Here is a 14,890-nt window from a genome sequence, read left to right as displayed (position 1 = left end):
CACATGATATCACAATATCAATACAATGTAATAACAAAGGAAAATACTGTGAAATTAGTAATACTTTGCATCACTTTGTGATGATGTTGGATTTAAATTAAAGTTGCAGGAAATGGAAACCTCTTTTGTTCTGATGTGGAATCTATCCATTGTTCTAACTTCCACACCCAGCTTTGCTACCCAGGAGCCAAACGGACTGATCTTCTACAACGGACGTTACAACCAGCAACATGACTTCATCGCCCTGGAGATCACTGATGGACAGGTGCGATTCTCCTTCTCCACTGGCAGCACCGTCACCATGGTAACGGCTAGCCGTGTGGGCGGAGTCAACGATGGGGAGTGGCACACAGCTCACATCGAATACTACTTGTCGGTATGTTGCAAATGTAATGTGCACTATCCGTAATATATATATATATATAGCAGCCAAAGCGCTGGTAATACCGTTCAAAGACTTTTGTGACAAATCCGTCAGAAATTTTCATTTTATCCACCATTCTGTCTTTTGTCTGTCGTTGATAATCATCTTTAATTCCATTAGCCTAATATAGAATCCCAATGCGTAATCTCAAGCATTTCCCATTAATCACGATTATTATGTATCTGGGTCACGATGATGGTCGTGATGGGAACCTTGGGAGTTACATTCATCACTCTAAAACGAGCTGCCATGTTCGGTACATCTGAAGTTGATGCCCTGCGGTACTGCAGACGATAATTAGTTGCCGCGTTGCTCAATTGTTCCCTTTCTGTTGCATTTTTTTTTCATTCCTTGGGAGAGATAATTCCTTGGTTTAAAATCTCTGCATTCATGCTGAAGGGTAGATTTCAGTCATTAGTGTCATCTTAATTATGGAGCCATGCTATTCCTGATCTGGCATGCATGCTGTTTGAGGTTGTGAAAGAATCGTGTGTGAAGCTAGCCTTGGAATCATCTCTAGACCAACAAGAATGAGTGACCAGGCAGGCGCTTCAACATAGTTGGCCAACCACGCATGAAATGACCGCTTCACATCTGGAATGGTCGCTCGTTAAGCCCCTCATAATTGCTTTCGCTCAGGTCCGGGCACGGGTCAATTTCACAGGATTCATTTGAGTCATCGCATCTTGGCAGCAAGACTTTAGATGATCTTAGAAATTGATTATAGAGAATAACTGGCAGTGAATGATTGTATTCATAGCCGATATTTGGTTTCAAAATCGCCTTTGACGGAATCATAATTGTCATTATCATGAATATCACCTTTGTCATCATCACGATTGTCATCATTGTTGCCCCGACATCCTACGGGTTCTCAGTTTACAAGTATGAAATCAGATAGGTGAGCTGAGTCGTGAATGTCATTCATATTTCAAATTCTGGTGAATAGGTGAGAATACTGTGGCTTAGAAGGAGTAAGAATACCGACTCCATTACCATTAATGATCATTTATTGTAGTTATATATTTGCCAAGTAAATGATAAGTTGTTCAATGTCTTTTTCTTTGCAAGCTTGGATGATTTGGTAAATACACTGACACACACACACACACACACACACACACAAATAGAATGACTACAAAATATGCGAGCCATATAGACTGTTTTTGACCAGCTCTTGCATTACCTTGCATCAGCTTAATATACATCTTTGTGTTCTTTCTTTCTTGTTTTGTCTCTTTTTGTAGCCCTTTTCATCCAGAAAGAAAGAAAAAAGTAATGAGCATATAGTATATGTTTTTGAATCCGCAGTCAATCTTATGCGACTTCGTATAGATAACTCTTGATTTTGCATCACCATAAAAGTCTCAGAAACAACCTTATATCTTTTTAGATGTATTCATTTTCCTGCAAAAGCAGGTTCAGGTTAGATAGAAAATAACTTCCTATCCCACTGGCATCAAATGGAAATTTGAGTCTTTGTTGTATTTAACCTCCATGCAGCTTCAGTGGTTTGATTTGACCTACAGGAGATTTTGAAAGCCTCATCCAAAAGGAATGAGAACTCGTTCTCATGAAATGGCACAAAATCAAATCATCTTTTATGGGATGACTGCGCGAAACAATCCGATTATCGCTCGTTGATTCTCAACCCCCCCCCCCCACACACACACACTATGAAAACAGGATTTTCTCCACATTGAGGCCGTAACCAGATAACGATAATCTCCTCTGCCGTATTTGCAGAGGGATTATCGATGGATGGTTCAGATGATACCCAAATGATGTTTGAAGATGCAGAGAATGAATATTTCATTTCCATAACGGGCAAACAGAGCGCCACAACATTCGAAAGGATTTTGCAAGTGATTTTTGAAATGTCGTCAGTACTCTTGTATTTGATGCAAATGTTGTACTATGTAGGCAAAACTCACTGGAAATGAGAAGCCATTGTTTTTCAAATCCTACAGAATATTTCTTCAAAGAACATACAAGGAAGTTGCATAATATTGTCATTATTGAGTGATTTGTTGTTTGTCATTAGATTGAGTATTTTGAATTTTTTAGTCAAAAGGAATTTTCAGAAAAAGGTTAGAGTAAATACAACGATTACATTGCATCGTAAAACTCTTTTGAATCTCTTTTTTATTGGACAACAGAGCTTTAGAAAAATAAGCAGTGTGCTGTGAACTTCCAAAAAGCCGTCCTTTGTTTGTGCAGAACAAACCCTTTTGTTAACCAGCTTATATGTAGGGTTGTTTAAAGGACAAGTCCACCTTCATATACATAAGGATTGAGAGAATGCAGCAATATTAGTAGAACACATCAGTGAAAGTTTGAGGAAAATTGGACAATCCGTTCAAAAGTTATGAATATTTTAAGTATCTGCGCAGTCGCTGCTGGAAGAGAAGACTACTACAGTGTACAATGTCACATGCATACAACTATATAAGGAAAATAAAAAGAGAATTTCACAAAACTTTACTCTTTGAATAAAGTGCATATTTTTTCGACTTGCTACTGACGTATGTTAAGGGTAATATTATTCCCCCTGCCTTCTGAAAGACAGAAGTCAAGTGTTATTTTGTTATGCTAGAAAAATGGAAATATGTTGAATTTTCCTTATTCTTTCTTTATATCGTTGCACTCATGTGACATCACAAGCTATAGTAGTCTTTTCATCCAGCCGTGACTGAGCAGAAACTTCAAAAATTCATAACTTTTGAACGGATTGTCCGATTTTGCTCAAACTCTCACTGATGTGTTCTACAAATATTGCTGCATTCACTCAACCCACATGTCTATGAAGGTGAACTTGTCCTTTAATGGTGGTCATTGCCTTTGTTTTGTTGCCCTTGATGTTCCACTGTTTTGTAACAGTCCATCCACTCTCCACCTTTCCACCTCCCCCGCCCCCCCCCACACACACCCACACACACCTTTTTTATGAAGCTCAGCCCATGAACCCCTGTAACAATCAATATGACAGGTTTATTGCACAGATTAATAGCATGAAGAAGATAATTGCACTCCAGGCCAGAGTAGTGGGGAGGTTCCAGTAATTTATCCCTGTTTTCTACCATCCGCCCTGATTAAAAGGCCAATATTTCAGCCACGGCAACGTTTCCGCCGATTTCGGCAATTGATCCAATTTCTACGGGCCCTGAGCATGGAGATGGAGCATGTATGCTGTAAAAATGTCAGATATTCTGAAAATTTGCAGAAACTTCTTCCAGTGTGTGTAACACTATATTCAATACAAGTAGCAAGAAAGTCTCTTCCTGTTTCCTATGTCTTTTTTATTTAATTTAAAATTGAATTCAAAGAAGTAATATGTGTTGGATCAAGATCTTGTTTTCGTAATCAGGTTTGTGCTGTGCTGACATTTATTTTGACTGAGAAAGAACAGAGCTAGATTTGGTGGCGAATTTATATACATTTGATATCACCTTCCCATATTCTTTTGATGTATCTGTCTGTGGTATTCATGAAATCTTTCAAGGAAAGTTGAAATGTACTCATTTCTTGTGGAAGTGTCTGGTTGTTGTGTAGAATCAGAATGTCAACAAAGTGAGCTTTCATTGTCATTGTATGTGTAGAATATTGCCAATGCTTTTTCTTGAGATGTTTATAAAAGAAAATCTAGATGAGAGGAGAGCACATTTTTGGATAGTTTTCGGATTATATCAGTCTAGCTTTTCAATGTATATTAGCAACAGTTTCTCTAGTACAAGGAGGAAAGTGATTACACAGCTTAATTTCATCATATAATTGCGATTCTTAACCCACAGTTCATCTGTAGCCAGCGCCAGTCATCACATGTGTTTGTAGATAAGCAAGCTGCACATAAATGAATGTGTGGGGATGTTAGGTGTGTTTGTGTGAGTGTGTATACATCACATACATGTTTGTATGCACCAGGATTTTCTTGGGATGAAATAGTTGCTCTTGGCTCTCCAATGTTACAAAAGGTCAGCATATCAGGACGACAGCTGTGCAGAATGTTAAAATATTTCCCTATCTCTGTCACGGTGGATAAGACTTTCTCCTGTGTGCCATGGAATAGTTTCACTTTGTGCATGTATACCCTCTGTTATCACACTGCAGATACAGTATGTAGCCATTCAAATCTCATGGGGTATCTGGTTTCTATGTACCTCTGGAGGTACATTCCCATGTGAATGGGGTTCTTTCAAGTTGCTATGTAGTTCAAAAAATCAACCATTCCCCCCCCCCCCCCCCATTGAAAATGAATGTTATCACTTTCACTCTTATCAGTGATCTTAAATCATCACTTCTGCTTGTATGCCGAGATAAGGGTGTTTTTTTTTTTTTGGTACTAATCAAAGAAACAATGTTTTTTGCTCAACATTTTATAAATTGAATATACCAAGTTTCCTTCTGGATTGATAACAGTTATGTGACTTTTTCAAACTATTTGACACAAGGGATATGTTTGGCATGATTAATAATTCAAATATTGATTACACCTGTGAATCTGCTGACATGAAAAACTTTAGCATAGACAACAACATCAACACCTCCCCCCCCAAAAAAAAAAAATCCTCTCTATGAATCCCTTACTTATTGAGTATAATATGTCACCTGGATGGCAAGTTATCAGTATGTCAACAATGAGGGCTCTGCAATGTCTTTTGAAGTGACATTGATTTCTTCAAAGAAGATTCCGCCATGGATTCGTCATCGCCAATTCAATTTCATCTCGATGCGGCGATCTTTGTAGCAACCCTTACACAGTCACATGTACACTCCACACGCACACACACACACACACACACACACACACACACACACACACACACACACACACACACACACACACACTTTGCAGGCATTGGTTGCTGTCATGTCGGCATGGTGTGTGAGAAATATTATATCAGGCAAATAACCCAAGGGCTGTGGAGTTAGCCCTTCCATTAAGTCGAGCAATATCTTGTCGGTGAAGAAATTTTCATTTGCTCAAAGAATTCTCTCCGGGCGTTTGCATATCCACTGTTGGTGTTGGTCTGCAGGTGGAAGTAAAATTGAATGAGCAGAGGAGAATTCTTTGGGAGGAAAAATGTGACATTCATGTGTCTTTGTGTGTGTGTATGTGTCTGTGTGTGTCTGTGTGTGTGTGTCTGTCTGTCATAGATAAACAAGAGGGTATGAGGTAATGTCCAACTTGACTTTCTCTCTCAAAATTATATTTTAAGTGTTTGCGCAGCTGTAGCGTACCTTTAATATGTCGTTGCCTTTTCATCTCTTGATACTTTATATATTTTTAGTACGATTGTATTACATATATTGGAGCATATAATTCATATAATGATCATGCCAACACTTTGGTAGAATTGGTTATACTGTGCTGAAAGTGGAGTGCAAAAAAAAAAATGAACTGAACTGAACTCATTCAATTTCTATGATCTTGTGTAATAGGTACAAATATTATATGATAATGTGGCAAAGCAGTCTTTTGGTATGACCATTCTTTATAAAGTTAAGGTACTTTAGGTGGAAGATTGTATCTCTCAGCTATATTGACACAAAGCAGTGTTAATGTCCCATAATGATGTGCAAATGATCAACCTAAAAGTATATTTGTCAACTTGGGTTTTAGCATCATTAACCTGTTGTTCCAATCCATTGCCTCTCGTTGCAGTGGGTTGGGCATACAGCAAATGTAGTAGAATAGATAATGCCTGAAAATTGCTGTTAATTTCTGATCAAAAAGATTTCCTTTCAACAGCATAGTAGCATAACTTATAGATTAAAGTTTGTTTGACCATAGATAAGGTAGCATAGTGTGCTCATTATGTTATCATGTGCGATAGACATGTATGAACTTATCTTACAAAATTTGAAGTACCCTCATCGAGCAATAATGCACATGAGATGCTGTATGACCTTTAACAAGTCTCTTTTTCGCTGTGGAACATAGCTTAAATAATACCAGCGATGTCACATACGTACAGTTTGCACATTCACTGCAACATCAGTCATTTAGTTTATGAAGAAATCAGTTCTCCTGATCTCTACCACCGTCCCCCACCCCACCCCAGCGAAAAAAAAACCCAAAACAAAACAAAAAGGAAAGGGGGAAAGGAAAAGAATTTGGATCACTGGTTTGCAGCACAAGATGTATTCCACCTATTGTCGGTGGTGACATGACAAATTTGAAAGGAATTAGTCATTAAAGGCACCGTGCCGTGCCGTAGCCGAGTAGAGTCACATTATTAACGGACATTTCATTCGGGTTGAGCGATTCTTTGAAAGATAAGTCATGGATGAAAAGTTGAGATGTGTATAGGATTAGATTACTGCTGAAAATTTGATAAACATTCTCAGGTAGTAATACTGAAAGCAATCATGATGAAATAATTGTATGTGCAATCTATGGTAACAGCAATTGTACAAATGTACTTCCCTTTGCCTAAGCAGTAATAATCACCTGTTTGTTGTTGGTGTTGTTGTTGTTTTTACAAATTTGAAGTGATCTCTAGCAAAATTCTCTGTTGTATTCTCCATCTCCAGATTAAAAACAAATCCTTATAATGAATGAAACAAAATATTTATATAAAAGGATGATTTTTCAACAGATGTTGTAATCGTCTCTTACTAGTTTTCAGCTGTTGAGTTTCATCTTAATAATTATGTTGGTACTGATTTGTTGCCTTGAGCTTGTAAGAAGCTACAGTATAGTTTGAATAACTCATAGGTAGCATTGAGTTTTTGAACCTTGTCAAAAGAGAGAGCCAATATAGTCACATAACTGCATACATATCTAATAGATGAAAATAATGTATTTTACATTAAGAATGGAAAACATGTATTAACAATCCCCTCTTTTTGAGCACTCACATCTCATCTCTCAAGAAACAAATTAAAATATTGCTGGTTAAAATAGTATGTGTCAATATAAAGATTACTGCTACATTTTCTCACATTGTATTGAGAAATACAATGATCATGTCACCTCGCTGATAAAAAGATGTTGATAATCCTGTTGGCTTTTTAAGAAAAATTCAGATGTATGATGATCCGAATGTTTGGATGTAGATTCTACATGTGAATGTTCCAGTATTTTTTTTTTTTCATTTTATTTTTTTATTCTTTTTTTTTTTTTGGGGGGGGGGGGAGTGGGTGGAGTGGGGTAAGTATCTTTATGAATTTTGTAATGCAGAGGGAAATGTTAGACACTTTGTAAATACCCATGGGTGAGTTCTCTTTGTGTGTACATGTGATGTTTTGAAAGGACCCATGTATTTAACTCCATTGTATTCAACTGAGCTTTTTGTCAGGGGCTGTGAGAATACTTACAGCAAACATGGCAGTCAACTTTCAAGTAATGCTCGGACAGATAAGCCCCAATGTCAGGATTCATCCAGCAATTTTCCTATGTTCCATATATATTGTATGCCTTTAAAGCCAAAGGCGTGGGTGTGATTGTAAGGATTCAGTTCGGGAGAAATTTTCTCTGAGGTATCATTCTAATTTGTTTAACATATGGATTCTTATTTCACTGATTAGCAAAAAAACAAAAACAAAAACAAAGCAAAACAAAACAATTTGACATCATAGATTTATCAAATTATGAAGTATTTTAAGTGTTAGTTTCTTTACCAGCATGACTGTGTATATATGGGACTTTCACAGTTTTAGTGTTTCACGCTCTGGTGTTTTGATATATACGAAATGCAGATACATACAAGTACATGTCTTGTCCAAATTTTGCTTGCATGTATTCTAACAGCTGTCTTGTATTTCATGATGATGGCAAGAAAGGCAAAATTGTGTAATGTACCCATCTCTTAATTCTTGAGAAAACCGTTTTCAGGTTTTTAATCCTAAAGCTCTCCAACCCAGTTTTTCCTGCACAACAAAAAATCCAGAGTCATTGACCCCTTTCTCCTGCCTCCTCGCTTTATAACCACTTCAGTCCTTCTCTCCTCCTCTCTTTCTGGTTCCCTTTTCCTCATATCCCACCCCACCCCACACCCCACCCCACACCCTACCCCTGGCACCCACCACTCTCATCCACATCCAGTGATGTTGTCCCTCACGATAATGTTTCACCCCTCTTTCTCCGGGCACATGAGGCACTTTTTTTAGATGGTTGCAGCATCCTGCTTTAAGGTCTTGCCTCTGTTAGAGAATGGGGAACGAAATGGAGAGAGAAGGAAAGATAGACAGATAGGCAGATAGATTGAGAGAAGACGGGAAAAACTAGAGATAGAGAAACTAAGTATTCGAAGTCCCTTTTTTTCCAATTTAACATCTGAGTAGTGGCAGTAATTTGTTAGCCATCACATCATGTATTCAATGACCTGCGGAAGGTGTTGTTGCTAAATGGAGGAGAGGGTGTCTTCCACTGTCCGTGTGAACCAGGCCCCGAAAGGCATCACTTGGATGGTCGTCGTGGCAACATGACTCACCGATGACCATGGTCAGTGGGTGGTGTAACGAGATGCTCTCCATCACTCTGTACATTATGTATGTTTTTGTGAGTTTGTATTCCAGTCTTGTAGGTTGACAGTTATACTGTTGTATAGACTATATTGGTATTTACATAATTATTTTTCTAATATCTTTGACGTTATGCTATAACATGATCTGCCTATGAGAGAATACAATGTTTGGCCAGTGAGGGAGATAGTTTAATAATTTATCTGGTTTTCTTTTTTTTTTATTTTTTAGTCTCTTTTTTTTCTCTCTATCTCTCTGAGCTCATAGTGATTTGCAGTCACCTCCTGCCTAATCTAAAGTATCTGAAAAGCTCTTTCTCAAAATGCAGTATGCTAGGCTATTTTTGAGCTTGGAACATTGTGGTTTATATGCTAAGAAGGGTTGAGTAGTAATTTTCAAAGGATTTTCATAATCTGTTCATTGATGCTTTGCATTTACCAGATTACTGTAGCACTCAAAAGATTTTCTGTTTGATATGCAAGGAGTTAGAAAAAAATACAAGTTTATGCTCTTTAGCCTTGTTAAAGGAATATTTTTTCTTTAGTCTATGCTCATTCTCATTATTTGTATATGAATTGAATGACAGCACCCCAGAGCTGAAATTATCTTTGTCACAGTATCAGTTTTCCTCCTTATTTTTTCTTTTTATTTGCAAAGAATACATACTCTTCCAGCTTGCAGAACTCACAGTTGTGATAGGAAATGGCACATGTTATGCACCATTTCACCGGTCATTACCCCACCCTTAACATCCATTATCACCCCAACCCACTTCCGTCCCAACTCCAGTGGTAATAGCATCCTCCCCCTAGAGGCATTATCTCGCCTCATCCCCCCTGTAATGTGTAAGAATCCCTCATACAAGTTTGCATCTTTATCTAACTTGATGGTATCCTCCCTCCTCCTCCTCCTCCTCCTCCTCCGCCTCTGTCTCATCCTCCCCATCCTCTTTACATACCCTTCTCTTCTACTTGTTAGGATTCATGATAGGACTGTCACATGTTCCCTTCTGACAGGCATCTCCACAACCTTGCGAGAAAAACGGAGACCACTCTTAACATCCCACTTTGGTCCGCTCCCGCATCTCCGTTCTTCCGTTCATCGCTCCATCCTTGCAGTGGCCATCGGGCGTAAATCCATACCCGCTCATCTCTCCTCCAACTTCCTCCACCCCCCTCCCCTCCTTTCGTACCTCCAGTTCTCTTTGTCCGGTGTGTTTGCACAAGGTCTCCGCCCGGTCATGAGAAGTTTGAATTTTTGATTAACAATGAGTGAAAGCAAAGAATCAGGAACCGAAGTACAATAGTAAGGGAATTTAAGCCCCTCTCAAAAGGAAACGAACGAAAATATTGGAAAATTGTGAGTGGTGAAAATATTGTTGTTGCATCAAGCCAGTATGTACATAAAAGAATGTCAGACTCGACACGAGGAATAAGGAACCCCACTTGCGTGACTTTTTTTTTTGTTATTATCATGATATTGACAACAATTTTCTGCTGGCAAATTTGGGTATACTGGGATAAAAGTATATTGTCTGTTTACCTACAGTACAGATCAGCATCTAATGAAAAGTAAGTTATCAATGATACCGTTTTAGTCCTGAACTTTTAACTGGAGGAATTAATGCATGCCTCAGTTTTCTACCAAAAAGGAGCTTAATATACATTTTGAATCCTAAGGAGATCTTTCCCACAAAACAAAGTAAAATGGGAAGTCAACTGTAGGCAGCCTTTACCATGCAAATGTGTGCAAACTTCTTGCAACAACTGTTTTCCTTTTGTGTTGTACAGTTTTTAAGAAAGAAATTCTTAAAATTGCAGAATGGATACCAGCTATTGATATTGCCCAGTAGACAATATTGCAGCTGAACCATGAAGAGTTTTTGGCACTTGTCAGTAAGATTGCCCTGTAAATAGTTTAGTACCAGACAAGTTGACATCTTTTGATACAATTTGGTGCACAACAAAAGACAGGGACGGCAAATGCCTGTAATCCCTTTGCGTCTAGTCACTCTGTACACATCCCCCATGGCCTAAACAGGCGCGCATTGCACACTGGACGAGAAGTGAAGTGATGACAAAAATCAAACAAAAATCCCGCGAACAACTCACCAGATAGTGAGATCATCTATATACATTGTTCACGCACGCGTGAGTCCATTCTCGACTCGATGCCGTGTTTGCCGGGACTCCGATGGCAGAGCCCATGCCATGCTGTTTGTTGTGCCTCCTCGCACAAGTCTAGCTTGTCTTTGTTGTCACACCTGAATGTTTGACTACCTCACAGTGAGCGACTCTGACTAATTTTACTCTTGAAGATTTTCCTCTTAAGAAAAAAAAAGAAAAAAAAAGATGAGAAAAGGGGAAAAAAAGCAACAAACTTCTTGTTTGACTTGTCACAGTTGGTTTACCAAGCCTGGCTGGGTTTAGGCTGCCTGGTGCTTCACACACCTCCAACGGTTGAGTGTCGCAGTCTCTGCCCATATATTATGAATAGCGCATCATCAAACATGATATCAATCCTTACTTCTTTATAGTACCATGGACAAAAGCAAAGAACTGGGGGATAATCATACTGGTATGCACTGATTCATCCTTGATATGAATACCCAAAATTGTCCCTTTCTCTGCGTGAGATAGCGGATTTGATAATGATCCATTTTATTGATGTTGTACTTGCTGATGAATGACTGCAGATTTGGTCTTCGTGTGTTTGATGTCTGAGTCTGAATCTCATCATGCAGACGGAATTTGCTGCCGTTGTTCTTTGCTGCTGTTTCACCCAATCAAATGAAGCGTATCGGACTATGACGCTGACACAACCGTGATCACATGATTTTCTTTCAGTTGAATTTGTGCAGTAGCAGGTGTGCAGGATGCATGGTAGCTTTCCGCGATATAATGTGAAACACTGGCACGACCTGGTGTTGTCAAATCTTTTAATATAAATCTTAAAACCTAGATGTAGTTCACACAGCATCTGGTTTGTATGTAGGTAGATCATTAACAAAGCAGAGGAGCCACAGATATTGATTTTACCATGCCAAATATGCTAGCTTACCAGTACTCTTGTAATCAAATTTATGAATAACTTTGACCATGGCAACCCAGTAGCAAGCTATATATATATTCAGTTAATCTGCTCCTAGATAAACTGTAATACTTATGACTCCTGTGTGTGTACTTCAGTACTTTGCCAGATAATCCCCAGACAAGCTTTTTGATTTACAGACACAACCTCTGTGACAATGATATCCACAAGATATTGATACATTGGTAAACTGGACCAGTTGTGTGGTTGCCTGAATAGCAAATTTCAGTTCACTATTCACTAGAGTTGTTTGTCCCCAAAAAGCAAAGTAGATGATTCAGTGGGCCCTGCTGCATGAAATGATGCAATCAAACATAAGTCAGAAAATCAGATATAAGTGATGCATTAGCTAATCAGAATTGAGTATCCAGAGACTTACGTTCAATTCTTCTGACTTCTATGTTTGATTTCAACTTTTATACAACAGGGCCCAGTATTAGTACGGTAGATGTGAGACGCTCTTTCGATGACTTTTGCTGACAAGTTGAGACAAATAAGAGACTAATGTATTCTTCATTGTCACGATTGGACCATTCTCTTTTTTTTTTGTCTTCTTCTTTGGATGAGAGAAGTATGTTACTTGTTGTATACTAGATAAAATGGCTGCATAGTGGGGCACCTATTTCTACCATCTTGCCTTTCATTGACTTATGTATGTCCTGAGCAAGCTACTTTTGTGGGAAGTAGCTCTTAAAAGAATATACATTTCGCACATGTGTTTGTTGCTTTCTTCTCTATCTCTCTTTAAATTCTGATAAAAGTTGTCTTGGTTTGAGTTGCTTTACATGAAAAATATCAGTTCTATAAAAAGAGGTGTAGAAAACCCTGTTTTTTTACTCTCTGTCCTGTAAATTGCCCGAACATTCCGAGTAGCTCATTTTGAGAGCCCGAAATGATCAGTATTTCGTCTGATTGATCACGAAATGCGATGGCATCAAATGTTCACGCGGCACCGACCTGACTTGATTTCCACCGACCATATTCTCATCGACAAGAGCCAGGCAGGCATAAAGGGGACCGATTTTTGCTCCGTTGCTCATAGTGTATGAGCCCATTTTAGAGATAAAGATGAAAAGTCATGCGGATAGGAGAGAAGAGTGAGAAAAGGGGGATAGGAGCAGGAAGGGGGGGGGGGTGGGTTGGAGGGAAGGGGGTTATTGTAAATGCCACTTGCCCGAAGCAGGGGCACCTTTGCAGCGGCGTTCCTTCCCTTTTCATATATGCCGACAGTTTATATTCTAATACAAATGTTTGCCCATTGTAGGGGAAATTTTTCACGGCCCACAGACTAATAGCTCTGACAAACTATGATGAATTTTGCATTATACTGCAGGCTGTAAAAGAAGACAGGGAATGAAAAGAGCGTATTAACAGAGATAGAAAATAGGATAGCGACAAGGGGGTGGGGTGGGGTAGGAAAGGGGGGACACGTAAAGTTGTAAAAGAGGAATTGGGGGAAGAGATAGCCTGCGGAAAATTTCCTGGTTGGTATATTGAGAAGATATGAGGCTCTACCTGCTATGTTATGATGAACCAACTGTGTAGATTCATGACAGCCGCTGATTATCCACACTAGACTGGTCAGGATGCCATTTTATCATTGTGAGAAACCTGAAAATTATTCCAAAATGTGGATTTTTTTGTTTTTGTTTTTTGATTTGGATTTTGAGGAGAAGGAAGTGATTGGAAGGGAGAGCTTGTGAAACAAGGAAAAATAATAGAGCTTACTGCATTTACTGACAATGTTTATTATGTAGATTACACAACAGCTGCACGTAACTCTTATAATGTTTATTTATTATGTGGAGCACACAAGAGCTGCACGTAACACCTTTTAAGGTACCGTATGTCATGATTTTCACATGAAACCACAACTAGGGCAAGTTGAATTCTTGGAGGCACTTTGATCTTGTTTTTTTGTATGTTTTATGCAATTGATTTGATTTGATTTGATTTTTGTTGTTGTTTTTTGTTGGTGTTGGTTTTTTTTTACTGGAGGAGACCTGGATGAGAAACAAAGCAAATAATGAATGGAATATGAAACTTGTGGGAAGGAAGGGTAAATGGTGTTAAGGCTTTGCTCATGGCAAGCGTGCTGTTTTAACAATGAGAGCAGACTCATCACAATTATCACATTACGTGTGCATCATTGGTAGCACAGATATGATGCGGTCTTTCTCGCTTTTCCCCCCCCCCCCCCGACATGATCAAATGGATACCGCCACTGCTTGATGTAGACAAATGAGATTATATGCCGCCTAAACGCGCATATTGAGCTCTGCGCAGAATTTTAAAAGGCATTGTACGTAATTAAAGCTTTTTTTTTGTTTCGGTGGTTTTCGCTTCATGAATCGATGGGACTCATTCATCATGATCAAGAGTATCGCACCCGATGATATGTAATCTCGAAGTCCGCACAGGACAGGCAGTCAGCACGCGACCTGAACCAGAAGTGGTGTAAAATCCATGCTGTAGAGTGTAAACGTATTCTTCAGATGGCATCATCAGATGTGTGTGCTGTCTCTGAACAATGAAACCCCCTTTATGTTGACAACTAGATTATCTCTCAATGAAAATGCTGCACACACTAGAATGTAAAGTGGAGCTAGTCATGTAAATGTGGATGACAAGTACAGTATGTGTGAGTGGTTTTAATAATGTGCTTGTGTCTAATAAAAGCCAATGCAATCACACAAACAGCTCTCCATGGTATAGGCCTGGTCCTTCCAAATGACAATATTTTATATCTACTTTATTTTTCTTTCTTTCTTTTTTAATGTGATAAAAGGATTAGCTTCAAGTACAATAAAAGCTGGCCATTTTGAGTGAGCATACCTGTCTGTATTCAGCCATTTGCTAGATTCTCTTTCAACCAGTCGAACTTGTATCAGCTCTTTAGATGAAAGTATG

The 14,890-nt window shown here is 38.7% G+C and overlaps 1 protein-coding gene across 1 annotated transcript in view; it reads left to right on the top strand.

Moving 5' to 3' along the window:
• The window catches only part of LOC139718140 (cadherin EGF LAG seven-pass G-type receptor 2-like), a 168,677-nt gene that overhangs the window by 116,067 nt on the left and 37,720 nt on the right, over window positions 1-14,890 (top strand). The window contains exon 5 of the mRNA XM_071629623.1: window positions 172-376. Coding sequence (XP_071485724.1) covers window positions 172-376 — 205 coding nt within the window. The remainder of the gene's footprint in view (window positions 1-171; window positions 377-14,890) is intronic.

The sequence above is a fragment of the Diadema antillarum genome, unplaced genomic scaffold (genome assembly GCF_040938485.1).
Source record: "Diadema antillarum isolate AM-2024a unplaced genomic scaffold, OU_Dant_1.0 scf00000089, whole genome shotgun sequence".
NCBI classification, from domain to species: Eukaryota; Metazoa; Echinodermata; class Echinoidea; order Diadematoida; family Diadematidae; genus Diadema; species Diadema antillarum.
This window is presented reverse-complemented; position numbering and strand designations above follow the sequence as displayed.